Here is a 19365-nt window from a genome sequence, read left to right as displayed (position 1 = left end):
TCAAATTATTAGACCATATCTCAACAGAGTCATTTAAGATTCAGATTCCAGATTTTTCTAATCAAAACTACTGGTGACAATGGGCTCAGGAAGCAATATTAACTGTACCCCAAGAGCCACTATGCTACAGAACAGTCCTCAGAACAAAATTACTGCCTGAAATGTGAACTTTGAACACCAGTATCAGCTCTGTTAACTCTGACCCCTCACACCCTTGGAGACTTGCTCACGTTTACAGGCAGGTACATTATAAAAAATGAAAAGTTTTCCTTCTTTTTCATGTTAATGTGTTACAAGAACATTTCCTCTTCTTAGCAAAGAAAGTCATCTGTTTGCAGAAAGTCCATCTTTGTGATCACAGCAAGGGAAGGGAATTCTTCCTGTAGACATCAGAGGAGCTGTTTATATACATTATGAACCTCACACTTTCTTATTTATGTTTATCATTAACCAAAACCAGTGCCACCCTAGATCTGCTATCAGCACGTTGGGGGTTGGAACTGGACTTTTGTAATAAAGATTATCAGTACAGCTCCAATTATTCTATAGTTGAACAGTTTTTGAACACAAACAGTTCCTGAAACTCAGTAAAAGCATCCCCAGACCAATTGCCATAAATCACCAAATGGTGAGAAGAAAACAAAAAAAAGGCTTAATATATTAAGATTCATTGCTGACAAGTTGATGTATTTTGGTTTTTAAGACACTATGGGCCTTTTCCTGCTTTATTAGGGTGCTTTAATTTTAGCATTTAGCATTTTAATCTATCAAGTTTAGCAGATATAAGCTACCACACTGCTTACTATAACATCTGAGTGAAAATACACAGGGTTGTATCATCTGAAGGAAAAATATTAATTCTTTTGCCAAAATGCAAAGTGTTAGCAACTGTTTTCTGGTTTAACATGACATAATACTGGGACAGTTATCTAAAGCACTTTTCCTAGTGAGATATTTAGTTTCCTTAGGAGTCAGTCATTTCAGTCCCCTCTTACCCAAAAGTAAGTTTATCCTCTAAACTACAGCACACACCATTGCATGAATATTTAGTAATAAACTGAAGCAAGTGAAACATCCTACATGAAGAACTGAAAAACTCAGTTTAAGAACTGAAATGAATAGATTTAAAGTAACAGCTAAGGGATGCTACACACTTCAACAGAACTGAGGATTCTCTGAGTGTTGAACTGAGTGCTGCTGGGAACAGTAATATTTAAAGCTCACACCTGAACAGAACTGTTTGCTTTTATTTAGAGGTAGAGCTGCTCCAGCACAACTGGGTTTTGTATTAAACTTCCTGACACAAGCTCAGCTTAGCTCCTCTTCCCTCCTTGTACACTGACAACCTCATCTTCCTATTGTGCTGGATTTCCTCAGACCATCACAAACATCATTTTTCTTCCGTAGTAACGGGTTTTAAGTATTTAACACTTCCTGAACAGGGCATAATAAAATGGTACCAAAAATCACAAGCTCTACAAAACAGGAACATAATCGAGTCCATCTACACTTTCATACAAGGCCAAGAATGTCTAAGTGTCAAAATTAGAAGAGGGATTATGAACCAAATTTTAGGTCTGAGTTTCCACTCCAAACCAGGAAGGTAAAATTTATTTTCCAACGAGACAGATAACACCAACAAAAGCCCAACAGTTGTAACCATAGTAGTAAAACAGCACTTGCTTTCACTAACAAGGTGATAGAACAACACATCTAAATTCATTCTTTGCTTTAGACAACGTGTATGAAACAGCTTCTATCATCCACTTTCTCCATTCTGGGCAGACAGAAAATATCCCCAGAGCTTCCTGTGCAGTGGATGCAAGGTGTGAATATCCTAGCCCAGGAACTATACAAGGTACAGGTTAAAATTTTTTAAGCAATACATGTGTATTATTTTCTCACCAAAGAAAGACAAAAGGACAGGAAAAGCTTTGCTTTCTTGTAGCAAAATATTTCCAGGTCAAAACTGGGGGTTGAGAAAAACGGAGATACTGTGTTAAATGGTACATAAGACCTGAATTTTTCTTAACTTGTTCCTTTTCATTCTCTAAAACCAGACTTGTCATTCTCTCTGAAGAGGGCACCAGAACATTAGATAAGATGTGCTGATGGACAGGGACCCTGCTTCTAAGTCTGCACTCATTTCTAAACCACATTTGTCTAGTTTTAGCTTTTAATTAGTGGATCTATTTATACCACTGCCTACTAGATGGAAAACTCTTGTGATCAGCCTATAAAAATATCTAACAGCAGAAAGAACAGACTGGTAAGTTAAGCTTCAACTTAAGCCAGGTCAGGTGGAGAACAACTTCTTCACACCAAGGCTGAAGTCCTTTTTCCAAGTTATGCTGCATTTGAGGAAGAGAAGAACCAAGAGCTAAAATTTTGGAAGTGCAGCAAAGTTTCAAGTACAAGTTTTCTTTAGCCTTTAAAAAAATAAAAGCTTCCTGTGTCAGGGTAATACAGTAATAACTGAACATTACCTTGATGTTCAAGCTTTTTGTTCAGTACTATTTGTGCTTATAATAAAACCCACACAGTATCAGTTCTGTCAGAGTACAGAATATCAGGGAGATTCTCAATCTTCAACCAACCAAACCAGAATTAGCTTTGCTATTTTTACCAAACAGTTTGCTAACTCTGAAGGAAAAGGCTACAAGAATTGGGGTAAAAATTGTAAAGGTGTTTTGCAATATTTCCGATGTGGGTTAAAAGTGGTAGAAGTTTAGGCTGTGCCCTGAGTTGAACCTCACGTAACTCCAGACTCCAGTGAAGTGTGGAATGGAGTTTGGACTGTGTCTGGTTATCCCCAAGCTGCTTCTGATGTGCTCACTGAAGCTCACAGATTTATGCACTACTCATACATGTATTTATTAACCACTGATCTTTCCTGTCCTTTCTGGTTCAAAACTAGTACTTCAGGGGAAAAAAAAAAAAAAAAAAAAGGCAAAACGTGCCTTAAAACCCAGATCCAACAGTTTGCACCTGGGTAAGGAAACACCCACAACATTTGCAGTCAATTCTTTTCCCCCATCAAGAGAAGCTCTCAGCAGTTTGCTTTAGGACAGCCTTCAGCAGGTCTCTGTTCTGGGCTCCTTTCCTCTATCCTTGTCCTTATTTTCTCCCATCTCAAGACTTTCCCAGAAAACATAAACCTGCATCTCTAATACTGAGTGTGAAAATCAATCCCAGTTAGAAAAGGAACACAGGCACAAGAACCCAGATGTTTAGAGTAACAACGACCTGCAACATCCATGTTTTCAGTGGTACTACCAGGGAGAAACTGGAGCTCTTCACATGGGACTGTGACATTATTCACATCAAGAACCTTCCTTCCTGATCTTCTTTACCCCAAAATTGATCTTTCTTCTATTATAAGGAACTCAAGAGTCCTGAAGTGCTCTACAGTTGGAATTTAAAGCCTCAGAGTAGTTCTTGCCTACTCTGTGCCAGGTATGAAACTAAAGTTTCTGGAATACACTCTAATTTAATAAGGAACAGCTTCTGGCAACTCTGTGTATATTTTTAACATGGTGAGTAGTTACAGATACAGTAACAGATGACAAGAACCATCCTTCAGAAACTCAGGGAAAAGAGGAACTACTGTGGCTGTGCTTTGGTCATTTACTGACTGCAACTATTGAACTTTCATTTATTAAATTACAGAAACTCAGATCTACTGTGTCTACTCCAGAAAATTTTAGACAGGAAAATACAGCGGAAACGAACAAAGGTCATTTCTGTTCCCAAATGTGCTTCTATAAAAAACCCCATGATTTACAACCAGTTAATCCAAATTTTTTCAGGCTGAACTTCACACAAAACTTGTTAGAAGTAGGGCCCTGCTCTTCTAAATTTCTCTTTAAAATGTCACTTTAACCCAGCAAACAAAAAACTCAACTAAACCAAAGTGTATCAAATCTATTAAGATATCCCCTGGTTACAAATTTAGAGTATACTCTCCAACTTACTCCAGCTTCTACAACAACATGATAATCCATTTAAAGGCAGACAAACTGAAAAGCCATGTGAGGACAGCATCTGGATGTTTGTCACTTCATCAATTCTAAGAAAAACTCTGTAGCTTAGTAACCATCACACACTACAGCTTCTGAGAACCATGCCCACCACAGATCTGCAAGCAAATTTAAGGCACACATCCCAAATTTGTGATCCCAGCATCCCAAACAGCTCCTGTTCACCTTTTCCACCATCTCTGCTGAAGAGAACACGGAGGAAAGTCTTCCTAACAACATGCAGCTAAGAAATTGATGTCTGCATGTATCAAAAGCAATCTAACAGTCCCTACAACGAAGTTACCTCTGTGTCAGACCCACACACAGCTATCTCAAATCAGCAAAGCTGCTACAGCATTACATAGAATTATTGTGCAAGGGATGACTTGTAGAAATTTGTCCACTGTTAGTTATCAGCACAGGGGAGAAACCAATCACCTGGTTGTTTATGCCACTGGGTTGAAAGATATTTGCCTGGACACACAAATGTCATTGTCACTTTGCCAGGAATTCCACAGGCAGATATGCACCCCAGCATGGAGGGCTCTGTCACTTCCCTACATGGCCATCTTTTTGCAAACACCATGTCAAAGGCCATCACAGTCCTCCTGCACTTGAGGCACAGGCATGCACAGAGTCTCTCTCACCTCCAGGTCTTGACACCAATGCTGGGACACAGTTGCATTTATTGGCTCTTCTCTACTTGCTCTGTGGCTTTTCTCAGTTTGATTGCAATTAGAACTTCATCATGGTCTAGTTACAAGAATTTATTATTTCAGCGTTGGAAGCTGTGTTACACTGAAGCACTGAGTTCTCTATTAAGCATCCACATGACTTATAATCAACTGCAGCTTCAAGTGAAGGTAATTTAACTGTGTTTGAGCCACAAATTTAAGTGAGGATCTTACCCAGAAAAACTTCCACAGTCCATCAACAAGCCAGACCACCTATCTTAAAGGACAGGCATAAACTTGGATATTTTTTGTGTTTCTACAGGAGCAAACTGGCTTAAGCTTGTCTCTATTAAAAAAAAAAATCAATTCTACATATGCTGGACTCAGCCACTGTTCTACAAGCAGATTTTAAAATAATGCAATAGTAACCCTACAATGAAGAGGACACTAAGCTTGTTAAAGGCAGCCTGGTGTAACAGGCACATTGGTTATTCCCAGTTCGTTTTTCTCCCTCAGACACGGGCCTTTTAAACAGAGTAATTGATTTTATTGGTACTGACAATACACAGCAGGTAAGTAAAAGCCCAAACATCCCTCAGGTGTTCTCATACAGAATAAAGGCAGAGCTAAATTTGAAGATGAAAACACAATCTGTACCTCTTCTGAAACGTCAGTGAATCAAGGAGAAAGTGTTCTGTGCTCTAGACACCTGCCAGAGCATCAAAATGCAGCATTTCTCCTCAGTGATACTCAAAACCAAAACACACAAGTCATCAACTCAGAATTCTACCAATTCTCCTTTAAAGTACCAAAAAACACAACCCAAGTGTATTCCCATGGCGAAAACTCCTTCCAAAACCACCATTCCATCGCTGACATTTAAAAACAGGATAAGGATTTGGCCCAGACATCTACTGCAGAGTCTGTAATTGATACAAGCTCTGTTTGCCTCAAAAGGACACGTCAAAGCCAGCAGAAACAACCCCCCTTTGCAGAGCACACAGCTCTGGCCGTGCAGAGCAGGGGCACTGAGGCAGAGAGCACAGTGACAAGGCATCACAGTCCACCCTTCATTTCACTATCACCACCTTGGGTTTGGATTTGTAGCTGAATCACCCTGTGCACAAAACAGGGGCTTGAGATGGGGCTCAGCCAACGTTAAAAGTTTCTCAAGGAATGAAAGCTGGGCAGGCAGCCAACACCAACTTCATTCTGAGTGCACACTCTCTTTGCCTGCTAATTAAAACGGGAGGATAGTCAAGTTTAAGGGTATATATTTATCTCCTCTTGAGACAGCTACCACCTCTAAAATCAAAGTGACACGAGTGCAAAGTAAGTTTGATGTACACCCTGCATTGCTCCCAAAGGAAAAATCACTCAGTTAACAGTTGATAATGACCTACAAAATCTGAGCATGCAACACTCCTGACACTCAGCAAGAGCCACCTAGTTTTATCTGGGAAGGAACAGTCAAGCCCAGTTTAGAGAAAAAGTTATTACTATGGCATTATCACCCAAATGAGGGAGTTTTAGCTATAAGTACATAACCCTTCTATTTTTGCACTCCTTCCAAACAAAGACACACCTTTTAGAGCAAAACTAAGATATCAGAAAGCTCTCATTAGAAAGCAAAAGTCCAGTGAAGCCCAGTTTTAAGACTGGCACTTCAAAAGCTTACCCAGGAGAAACAGGGAACTCTACTCTGAATAGCTCATGTATTTGAGATCTGTGCAGCAAATTGTGAGAAGAAGCAATAAAGAATTATGGAAGATAAGAAAACAGTGAAGTCATGTGCCAGTCATACTTGCTGAGAGGACAGAAGACATTTGTGAGGAGAAGTTCAAAGGCACTGCTACCACAAGTCTAAGAGCTGGAGAAACACATTCACATGAAATAACAGAGCGTGACCAAATAAAATCTCTGCACTCCCAAATCTAACGAAACTAAACACATGTTAAAACCAGGAACAAACATCTACTTTTGTGACAGAAAAGCAAACAAGTTTTAAGACACTCTGAAACCAGACACAACAATACCAGACTTTAAATTGGTGACAAGTGTTAAAACCACAACTCCAGTTAAGATGCTCTGCTTTTAGACTTACCAATTAAACTAAGTGGCAATTTGAAAAACAATCCCCTCCGCACAAACGCACATTTAAAGTAATTACAGATGAACAGGAACAAGATTGTTCTTAAGCGAAGCATATACTTAGGAGTCTTTGAAAACTCCCCCCAGGGCCTCAAATCATTAAGACAAAGCCCCACAACAATTTTACATTAATATGCTAATGCATGTATGCACCACATAAGTGGGTCTTACCTGCCACTTCCACGATATCACCTGGGACAATGTCTCTTGCTTTAATCCTCTGGACACTTTTTCGGTCCTGTCGATACACTTTGCCCATCTCTGGTTCATATTCTTTAAGAGCTTCAATAGCGTTTTCAGCATTCCTTTCCTAAAAGACAGCAAAAATGTGTAATTTTGAAAGCCTTCAAGGAAAAATAAGCCTGTCAGATCTGATTTTTGAAAAGCATTATCATATGAATGCTACCGACTCAACTCAGCTATATTTCTTCACAGGGAACATTTTGTGTCCCCTCCCCTTATCAGGCTGCTGACTGGAAATCATTAGCAATTCAGGTGTTAGCGGGCCTTTAGAACACAGAAATTGTTTATTTAAACCCTGCAGCATTTTCCATCAAGAATAGCCACTGTGTTGTGGCAGGGAGGCCACACAAAGAGTTCCATGTCACATATGGGGATGCCTTTGGATGTTATAAAAAGCACTGAACAGAATTAAGATTTGTGGATGCAGGTGCTGGTTGTACCTTGGCTGGAGCAGCTTACACTCAGCCTGGTGTGGACCAGCACTGCTGAATTTTATTTTCTGACACAATTCAAGGATCAAGTTATGATGAAGCCAACTTATCAACTTTGTTTCAGCAAAGCAAGGCATGCTGAAGTGAAATTAAAGCTTACACTAGAAACTTGCCCAGAATCTCTTAACAATTTATAAATTCAGATGAATCCTCACACAGAACAACCTTTTGATTCCCATTAACACAACAGCTTCCCTATCTCAGCTGCAGTCCTCCCACTGAGCACAAGCAGAGATTGGTATCCGTGTTGTGATGCCACCTGGATAAAGAATAACTGCAGAAACCAGCAGCTTATCAGTGCTCCTTCTCCAGCTCTTGGAGAAGGAACTTATTTTCCATTTCCCTGCCTATTGACAAGAACAAATGTCATTTAGCCCTGAAAATTATAGATAATGGTAGAGTGCACAGAGTTTTTAGAACATCTGCCCTTCAAATATACATCAGCCCTTCCAGATAATAAAAAATTCCTCCTTGGATGTCAAAGCAGAAACAAAACCATCCAGAAATTCAAATGCTGAGGAACTCACTAGTTCCTTGTAAAAGTGTAGCTGAAAATGAGTGTTACCAAAACTACCTTAAGGAACTAACATTTACATGGCACAGCTCAGGTCTGAGAGTGCAGATACCAGCACGGACCCATAAAGCTGCATGTAATACCAGCCTCATATTCTACCAGGTGAATTAACTCTGTTCCTCAGCACTGCAACACCAACATTGCTTTTCTGTGGGTTATGAGTCACTGTGAGGCAAAACCTTAAGTCCCACAAAAGCAAGGTTACTTCAACAGAACTTCTCCTCCAAAAGGAGAAATAAAAATTGAACACGATGAGCCAGGTGGCCAAAAAAGCCAATGGCACGTGGCTTGGAGCAGAAATAGTGCAGCCAGTAAGATCAGAGCAGAGCCCAGCACAGGGGATGGGCACCCCGAGGCACCTCCAGTTCTGGAGGCAATTTTGGGCCCCTCATGACACGAAGGACACGAAGGGGCTGGAGCATGACCAGAGAAGGAAAACAGAGTTGGGGAAGGACCTGAAGCACCTGAGGGAGCAGGGCTCAGATTGGAGAAAAGGAGGCTCGGGGGGGACCTTGTCACTCTCTAGAAAAGGAACGGAACAAGAACAAACATCCAAGTTGCACCAGGAGAACTTTAGAATGGATATTGGCACAATTTCTTCACAGAAATGGCTGTCAGGCACCCAAACACGCTGCTCAGGCAAGTGGATGAACCACCATGCCTGCAGGTATGTAAAAGATGTACATGTGGCCCTCAGGGACATGGTTTCGTGCTGGCCTTGGCAGTGCTGGGTTAACGGTGCGACTTGATGATCTGAAAGACCTTTTCCACCCTCAACAATTCCATGATTCAGCTCCATCAGCCAGCTCAGCGTGCTAGACTGAGCCCTTCTGCTGCAGTTTGCCTCAAGTTATGGTAGCCAGAGTATCCTGCAGGCACTGAAGCACTGGCAGGTGGCTCCTGGGGAAAGGTGACCGTGAGAGGAAAGGCTGAGGGCGGCAGAGCCGTGACTCAGTGCTCACATCTGGTACCTGTAGGAACAGATACATTTATGGGTGGAGACTGTGTACTGTGGCTGATTTTCCATGCCCATTAGAACAAGGAATGAGTCACTTCATCTGCGCAGCAACTCTTTCACAATGAAGTTCCATGCATGTAGAAATACACAGAGGTGCTCTTTGCATACTGAGACACCTGAAAAACCCCCGATTATTTCCTACAACAGGGAAACACAAGAAAAATCCTCAGACTCTACAGACAGCTCTACCTTCCATTTCATGCTTAAAACTAGTACCTGCAGAACTGCAGGAGTTTCAAGTTAATGTTTAACTCTTGCACAATTACTTTATGAAGACTTGAATATAAAATGTCATTTAAGGGGGCAATGCTGTCACCCCTTGACCCACATTATCTCTTCCCTGCACACCTGCCCCAGCAGGTTGGGCAGCAAGTAACTAAGCAGTGGGTACTGCTGGAAACTGAATTTTGAGGAACACTCTTCAGCCAGCTCACTTGGGATAGCACAGGAATGTGCATCAATGCCACTCCAGGCCACTTCTTCCAGCAGGCAGAGTGTCCTCTCTAATATGCTGTAATGTATTAATGGGACGACTCCTCTTAATTTTTGTTATTTTTACCAGTTTGCTATTTTTTAAAGCATGAAGCCTCATGCACGGAGAGAGCAAGTGATTATGTCATGCTAGCATCCTCCCTTTAGGAAAAAAAAACCAACAAAACCAACCAATCATACTAAGAACTTACCATAAAAATCCTAGAACATTTTTATCTGCAGAAAAAAACTTCTAACAAAATAACTGCTGTCTAAAGTGATCAAATTAGCAAACTGAAGTGATAGGAACATTTTTGTTTTGGCATCTCGTGAAGTGTTATTTTATGTTATGATACTACTGTCTATATGATTTATAAAAAGGCATCAAATTAATATCACAGCCAACAGCATAGAAAAAGTTTTATGCTATTTAGATGTTTTCAGAAGAAACTTGTGCCTTTTGACAGACATGCAGTCTTTGGATGTACACTTAATAGGTACTACAGTGATTGAACAGGGAGCATTAATACTGTATTAATAATTTACTAAAACACAACAGTTGTCTCAAGAGGAAACAGACAAGAAACAAGATTACAAGTGCTCCATCCTTTGCTCCTTAGCCAGGAAAAAACCCAGGCAAAGCACTCCAATTGTTCTCAGCTTTGCAAGGTCTGATTTATTGCCTGAATTCAGGGCTTTATTCTGGCCTGTCTCGTTCATGTGTTCAGCAGTGTGTGGCCAAACGCACTGATGGGCATTCTGCCTTTCTGGCAACACTTCTAAAGCTTTCATTTTACCTTTAAGTCAACACTTTCGGTTGAGAAGCTTTATGGTTTGCTGACTCTCAGGAATCCAAAGACAGCAACACATCCTACTTGCTTTGTAAGAACACCCAACACTACAGGGTACAGTGCTTCCTTTTAAACCATAAAACCCCAAAACATTTGTGATTTGATGCTGTAAAAGTCACTGCATACCTGCCACACTCCCACAATTGCATTGGCTACTAATATAAGTAAGATTACAAAAGGCTCTACAAATGCTGTGATTGTTTCTTCACCTTCTTCAAACCAGGCCAGGACCTGAAAGAGAAACACAGTGATTTAAACTCCTGATTTACACAGACACCTTGCAAACCTCATGTCTGCTAAGTTTCAGCTGCTTAGACTTGAGCACTTCTGGAAACCCCTCAATCGACCAAGTTTGTAGTTTTGTAATTCATGAATGAGTTGGCAAAACGCAATGGAAAAGGAGAAAAAGAATCTTTACTAAAGTAGTACAAAGTTCATTTTAGAGGCCGCTCTTCTTTTAAAGGAGCAAGCTATTTATCTGGGAAACAATTGCTACTGTTGCTTCAGAAGTGAAAGCAGAAGTTGTGACAATAGTTATGACAATGAAAAAAATATTTCATTACTGCATAAAACAGGACATAAATTAGGGTGACTACTTAAAACACTAAAATCTTGCCAGAATCCGAATTTTAAGCACGTTAATTGCCCTTTACCACTAACTTAGCCACATAAATGGAAACAGTTTTAGAAGTTTTCGGTGAGTAGATGCAAAAAAATAAGCATCTACTTGTTTAAATACAAGTTGTGTCATACTGAATTATCTAAGTGATGGCATAGTTATATCTGAAGCTGGATTGTAAACCAAGTAGCTGATAAAACTCAAAATTGGATTTTAAAAGGTAAATCAAACTTGAGGACTTGCATAAAAGGCTTCACATAGATATTTTATTTTGATTCGATTGTTTTAAAAGTGCACTCCAGTTTTAGGCATCTGTCATTCACTTGACTTCAACATGCCAATGCCTCTGCAGAGTGCTGGAGTCACTGATGAAAAGTCAAGTCAACATGACCAGAGAGGAAGAGCATTTTCATCAACATGTTGAGCAACAGGAAGCCTGGAAAGTGACAGTAAATAGGAACAACGTGTTGAGATAATTAGGGCTGGTAGTCAGGCAACAGCACTCTGAATCACTCGAAGACTGCAGCGAGCAAACTGTTACTAAAGCAAGCCCATGATTCCACCAACATGCTGCTCCGAGCTATTGCTCAATTGTGAGACACTCCAGGATGTCAGAAGGAAGGAGCAGCAGCATGAAAGCCTCAAGCTGAAAACAGACTGTCAGGCAAACCCAATGCAACAATAAATTTTTATTACAAAAGGGATAAACTTGTAAGATCCAGGTGGTGATTAATACCACTGCAACATTCCAACTGGCAACACTTTGAGGGTCTATGTAATCCCCCTGCAGAACATTTAGTTGGGATTTCTCCACATCTCTGCTCTCCAAGCCCTGGAACAGCTCCTGCCACGGGCTCTGCTGTCTGTGCTCACCCCACACACATCCTTGTGCCATGGGGGCATTTCCAGAGCTCTCAGCACACACCAGGTCACACGCTGCCATCAGAATCTGCTTCTTCCCTCCCTTTTTATTGGAATTCTGTAGAGCCCACTCTGCTTCCAAACAAAGCAAATAAATTCAATTACGCTGTGATGTGCTTATCTGAGCAGGCACCTACAAGGTTAACTGGAATAAAACATCTGCTTCACAGGATGTAAAACCAGAATCTTCTCTGGTTTAAGACCACGTATGTTGTAAAATAAGATTGAGAAAGGCCACAACTTCCAGAGGTAGGGGAAGGAGCTGCAAGGACAGCAAGATACAAGTATGTCAAGGAGAGTCAAAATTAAGTTTTCAAGGGATCTTCTCTTTCAATAATCCATTATTTCAAAAAGAGCAGATGAACTCAAATTAGAGATCCTGAGAGTATAGAGTCTGATGGTTTAAACCTTCACTGCTGGTATTTTTGATGAAATTATCAATCTGTGACAAGACTAAAGTGAAGTATCTAGTTAACCCTGGAATCCAGCACTACACATTTCTCTCTCCAGAAGTTTCTACACAATTACCATCAGCGGAACAATCCTCCTTCTAGAACAATTTAGTAAACATAAAATAACCAGATTGCAAGTTCTTGGTTTTGCTATAGCAGACTACAGCTATATTAACACTTCATTTAGAGTATTTGTGATACACATAACATTCTGTAACAGATCAGGTTTATTATTTGATAGCAGCCTGAAGTAAAAAAAAAAAACAACCAAAACAAAGCCAAGGAAAACAAAGAGGAAGTAGAACAAGCAATAACAAATATTTAACTTTGCATTTTTAGTAACAACAGACTATACGCCAAGGCCTGGTAAAGACCAGACAATTCTTGTCCAAGTCACTGAGTCCTTGTCAGGAAGTTTCCACCAGCATACTTTTAAGACCCTGGAGAGGTTTACAGTCAGAGATCTCTTTTTCTTTTTTTTTTTCAATTTCTACTCAGAAGGGCCCCACCATTTTTCAGCCCTAATCACTTTAAGACTCACATGCAGAACAGCTTAATTTCCAGGTCATTGATCTCCAATGCTCTGGTCAGGCACTACTGTCAATAGGTAAAGTCACCATGTTTTAAGAAAGAGTAGGAAAAATAAGGAAAAAAAAAGATAATTGCTCAAGAGAAACGCAAGCCTAAAAATATAAGGGAAATAATAGCAAGAGATAAAAGCCCCATATCAACAGCCAACATAAGCAGCTTAAAGGACAACTTTCATTCAGTATATTTGCTTTAGGGCTGCCAGAGCTACGGCTTGCAGAGCCTATTTTAAACAAAGCCTAATGGGGTGGACCTGCAGGACTCTGAGGCAAAACATACACAATGACAGGCAAACAGCACTGGGTATTTGTAAGAAGGGGGCAGAGGTACGATGCCAAAGTCGGCCAGCAATGAGGTGAGCACTGATGGAAGTGGCTGAAACAGCACAAGTGCCCTCACAGCTTTTTCCATTTCCATTTCCATTGTCAGGGAAGTCATGGAGACAAGTCACCTCAGATGACTATGTATCGTTGAGTAACAGCAGTGGCATTGGAGAATGGGAGTTTGGAGACAGAACTGTGTTGCCCAGCAGGCTGTACCCGCTCACCACTAACAGAGGAAAAGCAAACACTTTGTTGTCAGCAACCAAACAAGGATTTTTGTTTGGTTTTCAGTCTGACAATGGGAACTCAGAAGCAAGCTGGGAGAGGTAAGATCTCATCCCAACAAAGAGAAGTCCTGGATTAATTAAAGGTCATACAAAATGCATGGACTGCCTTTAAGAGTTTTCTTCTCACAGGATAATGCGATTTCAGTTGTAATATATTTTGGACAGTATCAACTATTGCTCAGAAACCCCTCTTTTACTGATTTCTCTTTTCAATCCAAATTAGTTTGCATATGCTTATTTTTAAGCTATCTCAGTAGTCCTGTTCCCTCCATGTTGTCAGTTATACTGAACACCAGGTAACATTCATGAAAAACCTCCCAATTTCAGTTCCATGATTCAGTAGAAATTTTTGTCCGCTACACAAGGTCAGGAGAAAAAAAAAATCTCAAACACAAACCAAAATATCTTGGCCACATGTACAAGCACAAACTTTAAAATTTCACTGAGTTCACAGACTCTAAGCACCCATCAGATGTTACTCCACATTTCTGAAAATAAATATATTGTTTATCACAGCAATAAGAGAAGAAAAAAGAAAGATTCTCGTCGCTCAGAGTTTAATTTGTACAACACAGAACGCAATCACAATGACTTCTCACATTTTTATCACCCCTGCCCTCATGCTAATGAGCAATCTAAGTTTAGCTAAAAGCATGTCAGTGTCACATTGTATAGCAACCCTTATCTTGTGCCACACACTCACTGATGCTGACCTTTACAGGTAGCTTTTGGGGTGATTTCAGGGCAAAGCCATCCTACTTCCTCCACAAAGACCTTCACTCTCACCTTTTATCACAAACTAGGTTATACTCATGCTAATTTACAGGCTATTATAATCTCTGGGCTAAAGCATGGTGTATTGTTTTAATCTAAACACAGACATCCACTATTAGAAAACATGCTCAGGACATTCCCTTCTAAGTCAGCTTCAGAATCAAAGGAATAATTGAGGGGAGGGAATGCTCTTAGGATGCTGTACAAACACTTCAAGTTTTGGAAGAGTTTATAGCCTACATTGCACCTTGTAGGAGGAAACCCACTGTGTGATGCAGAGCTAAGACTGCAGAGTTCAGCACACATCACTGCTTAAAGCATCCACACTTCACCAAGGAATTATTCTACATCAGATGCAGTTAACGTTTTGCGACCTGTCAAAATCATTTATAACAGCAAAGCAAGCTGTTCTTTTCAGTAAACACCGTAGATCACAAGTATGAAGAATTAAAAGCCATGAACACACTCCAAGAGTTTATTTCTGCAGAGGCTTCACAGAGCCAACAGAAGACCGAGACAAGTCTATTCACAGATCCATTTACTCACCACCAGAAATTATTTATACCGTTTCTCTTCAAAAGCCATACTTAAGGCTGTCACTAACCAGGCACATCTCTTACAGCAGTTCTGACCTGGAATGTAGGACACAGGATCCACAGCCCACAAACACGCAGCATCTGACCCCGGCAATCAGCCTGACACAGATTGAGCTGCTGCTCTGAGTTCCTTCACTGACACGTACCTGACAGGCAGTGTGGGAGCAGAGGGCACAAAAGGCACTCTCAACACGAGTTTATACTCTCCAGAAGAAGGGATGTTTCTGCACAAAACCTAATGCAGGTCTCAGTGCTACAGATGTGTGTCACTGTGCGGGCAGTTCTAACAGCAATAAACTATTATGATTTACGATTGCAACACAACCACCATAAAAACTCCCTCAACACGCAGAGAAAAAAATCATCTATGCACTTCGAGATCCTCTTTCTCATACCTGAATCTTGATTTTTTTTCTAAACAGACAATGTACAGCTGGCCAAGAACACCAGAAATTAGGTGATGTAATTACATCCTATTTTTGCAGTAATGCAATCCCTTGTATCAACATATCCAGTGGTGCTTTACAGCTACTACAAAAGTCTGTATTATGCTTTCATCAAGAAAAAGTGTTAAAACCTAAGAAAAACAGATAATAGGATCACCTTCTGAGCAATGAAAACACCAAAAACAAACACAGAGAAGAAGAGCTTTTAAAGTATCAAAATTATAATATATACGGGGGTTTTTACTTCTCATCAGAGAAAAATCTTTACTTCTAACATTAATTCAGTGTGCCTCTGTAACTCCAAAATAGGAGACAGAAAAGGCAGAGCAGCAGCCCAAGGTCATGTACCATGTCAGCTGCACAGAAGCAGAGAACCCAGATCTATCCCACACTCTATTAGACTACAGTCTCCTCTTAATTAGACAGGAAAATTAACCATACTGAAAAAAGCAACTGAATTCAGCTACTAATCAAGTTTTCCATGAGGACTCAGCAGTGTATGTTCTATGACCTCTGTCAGTCTGGTCTCATACTTACTCAGACTCAGCAGTCAAAGCTTTACTTCAGGGAATCTGATTTTTCACTTACTTGTTTATGGTAAAAACAACTAACGCGCTTTGGCAAGGAAGACTAACAAACTTCTGTGCTGTCATTTGTCTCGTGAGATGACAGAAACACTCCTGACTTTCCAGGAACAAAAAGACATCCCTTTCTCACCCTCTGTGAGGAAAAGGGGAAAGAAGGGGGGGGGGGGGGGTGGGTAAAAAAAAAAAGCTTTTGACTGAGTGTTTACTCAATTTTCAATAGCCAGCCTGATTTCCTCTCCAGGAAGCAGAGGAGTGAGTGAAGCACATCTGTCTCCACGGTCCAGACTGATGTCACCAGTCCCTGCCCAGCTGGTAGTGGTGAGTTACAGACCCAAAGCCAGAGCCCTCTGGAAGGTGTTGGTGTGGGGAGAGCAGATCCCCAGCACAGCACAAACCTCAGCACCAGGGCAACCCTTCCCCCACCACACAACAGCTCCAGAGCACATTCTCCTCTGCCCATCCTAATTAGCTTGCCCTTAGCTAAAGAGTCACCACAATTTCCACTCCCCCTCAAGAGCTGCAGCTTTTATTTTTTTTTTTTTTCAAGTAGTTAATTACAACTCCAGGGCAAAGTCTACCGTAAACTTTTACTCCCTACCTAAACAATTTAATATTCTGCCAAGCTTTTGTTTCTGTTGTCCAGCTCCCCAAGAAATACAGCCTTCTCCTTCCTTCTCTGAGTCTTCACTCCGTTTTCCAGTTTTTCAGCAAGCACATACCATTTACACATAATGTAAGAAGATTGCCTAATCATGTTTTTTTTAGAGAAAAAAAAAAAAGCTAAAAACATTCTTGTTCTTTTAGTCCTGTATGCAAAGCAAGATGTCCATTTAATGACTTGAGTATCCAAAGGTCAGTTACCAAATTTGGTCAACAATGGTGCCATCACAGCCGTCAACATTCTTGTCACTGTCAAAAGCAACAACTGTCACCTTGCTATTATCAGGAAGGGAAGGCAACTGGAATATTCGCCATGTAGATTCTATTTACAGTCTGCATTGCATCCAAAAATGTCTCCCAGTGATTATACATCGAGCTTGATAAAGATTAACCCAAAGGCAAGAAGAATGTCCAGTTAAACGCTTACTTACTCAAGGTTAGTTCTCAAAGCCAACAGCAGCATTGGGAAATCCCACCTCAAATAAGCATACTGGGCTGAATGAGAAGCACTTTTTAAAATACCTGTCTAGTGTAGTTATGTACCTATGACTCATGCAATGAAAGATTCCCTGAAATTTTTGTTGGCTAGCACACAGAGACCTCGTCACAAGGAACTAATTTAAGAGACAGCAATCTTGCATCTATTCAGCAAGAAAGAACAATTTCAGTATGTACAGGTCATATACACTGGAATATGTCACTGCCACACAGGCCCCTAGGAAATAAAAAAAAAAAGAAATCATACTTACAAAAGATATGCAAGCGGCCAGCAACAAAATTCTAACTAGTAAGTCTTCAAATTGTTCAATCACAAGCTCGAGTAAGGTTTTTCCTGCAATATGTAACAAAGCCATTGAGTCATGCACATCTACAAAAATGAATTATCAACAAGAATTAGCAGAAGATTTCATAACCATGCTCACCTTCCTCTGCCGGCAGCTCTGTCAGTGGAAGATTTTTTCCAGGAAGCATGTCAAAGAAAAGAAATCATCAAAGAAACACATTAGAACATTATCAGGCATCCACACCAGATATTCTTCCTGAATTGCACGCTCAGCTGGGTTGGATTTGACAGACATACTGAAAGTCCCTCTAAGGCTGCTCTTTTCGCCGGACTATGTGAATGGGCCTGAGAGTTTTGCATTTTGAGACACATCAAGGCTCGCGGGAATGTGCCAAGGGTTATAATTCAGCCAAGTCATCACTCCAGCCAGCTGTGGGACTTCTGCTGTTGCTGCACACAAAGGGTCAAAGGCTTAAAACGCTTTACAGACGCTTTCTGACAAAGCCTTTCCTCCACATTCACTTCAAAAAAAAAAAAACACAAACCATCAAACTTGCTTAAAAATATTTCAGATTCTTTCCTCCATTTTAAGGGTATGCCCTTATTTCTGCTCTCCCCTTTATGTTCCTGCAACTAGATTTAGTAATCCAAGAGGCATAAAAGCAGTGTTAAAGCTAAAAAAAAACACCTCCACCGTGTAATCTTCTCAGATTTTCATTTTTACACAACGGCAAGGGAGTTCAGAAGGGACTAGGACAGCCAAGCAGCGAGGATTTAAAAAATCGACTGAATTTTGTGTCCCGATTGGAGAGAATAGAAAATAAGGGGCTGAGAGGCGCTAAAAAGCTGGGGAAAATGAAGGTCAAGACAGGCACGAAAAAAAAAGGAAAAAAGCCGAATCCTAAACCCCAAAGAGCTTCATTTCAGAATGGAAGAAGGTTTCCCACCGTTAGGGTGAAAGGGAACGGAGGTGACACCCTCTTCCCCAGAGCAGCCCTGCGAGCTCGGGATTGAAAGAAACCCACGAGGTGGAGTTCAAGTCAGCCATCTTCTCTCCCTCGCTCCTATTCCGGGTCCTGGAAGAGATGCCGGCTTCGCCAGTGCACACGCGTTAGGCCTCGCACAGGGCCCCGGCAAGGATGAGGGAGAGGAGAGAGGCTGGGAAAGGGAGCACAGGGGGAAGAGGGCGAGCGCCGGCGGCAGCATCCCCGCGCCGGGGCCGCCTCACCTACCGTTGGAGCCCCATTTCTCCTTCAGCTTCTTCACTTGCTCGAGGCTGAGCCCGGTGCTCTCGTTGACGCCGAAATAAGCCAAAACTTCCTCCACAGTCTTTGTGTGCGCGTTCTCCATGGCTAGGGCAGGGAGCAGCAAATGGTGCCGTGCCTCGCCTCTTCCTCCTCCCTTCTCCTCCTCCTCCTCAGCGGCGGCGGCGAGACCCCTCCTCAGCCCTCACCACCCCCGTGCTATCACCATAGACCCTCTCCCGCAGCACAGGAGCCCGAGCACACAGCTCTCTCTTCGCGGAGGAGGCCCAGAGGGGCAGGGAAAAAAAATTTAAAAATTAAAAAAAAAAAAAAAAAAAGAAAAAGAAAAAAAAACCAAGGAAAGGCGCCTTTTTAAAAAAAATTAAAAAAAAATAGAAAAAGAAAAAAAAAGCCCCCACCCCCCCTCACGGCTCCGAGGGAGCCGAGCCGCCTCTCCGGCGGGGACGAGGGACTCCGGGCGGGGAGAGCGCGGGCCCCCGGAGCCGCGGTCGCCTCAGGGCCCTGCGGGGATGGGCCGCGTCCAGGTGGCCGAGCGGCCTCTCCGCTCGCCTCAGCGGCTGCGAGCCGCCCC

General features: G+C 41.5%; 1 protein-coding gene across 2 annotated transcripts in view; it reads right to left on the bottom strand.

Annotated features, from left to right (window-relative positions):
- Positions 1 to 19103, bottom strand: part of ATP2A2 (ATPase sarcoplasmic/endoplasmic reticulum Ca2+ transporting 2) — a 44305-nt gene extending 25202 nt beyond the window's left edge. Inside the window, exons 1-5 of one of the 2 annotated variants that reach the window (XR_010744950.1) lie at positions 18762 to 19103; positions 17669 to 17686; positions 17495 to 17577; positions 10619 to 10723; positions 7016 to 7154 (exon numbers count right to left, since the gene is read on the bottom strand). Coding sequence is in view for 1 of the 2 variants with exons in the window: in XM_066331710.1 (XP_066187807.1) it covers positions 7016 to 7154; positions 10619 to 10723; positions 17495 to 17577; positions 17669 to 17686; positions 18762 to 18879 (463 nt within the window). In the remaining variant the exon portion in view is untranslated. The remainder of the gene's footprint in view (positions 1 to 7015; positions 7155 to 10618; positions 10724 to 17494; positions 17578 to 17668; positions 17687 to 18761) is intronic. The other variant, XM_066331710.1, reaches the window with a different exon arrangement.
- Positions 19104 to 19365: the final 262 nt, after the last annotated feature.

This window comes from Sylvia atricapilla, chromosome 17 (assembly GCF_009819655.1).
Source record: "Sylvia atricapilla isolate bSylAtr1 chromosome 17, bSylAtr1.pri, whole genome shotgun sequence".
Lineage (NCBI taxonomy): Eukaryota > Metazoa > Chordata > Aves > Passeriformes > Sylviidae > Sylvia > Sylvia atricapilla.
Note: the sequence above shows the minus strand (reverse complement) of the source record. Positions and strands in the feature narration are given on the sequence as shown.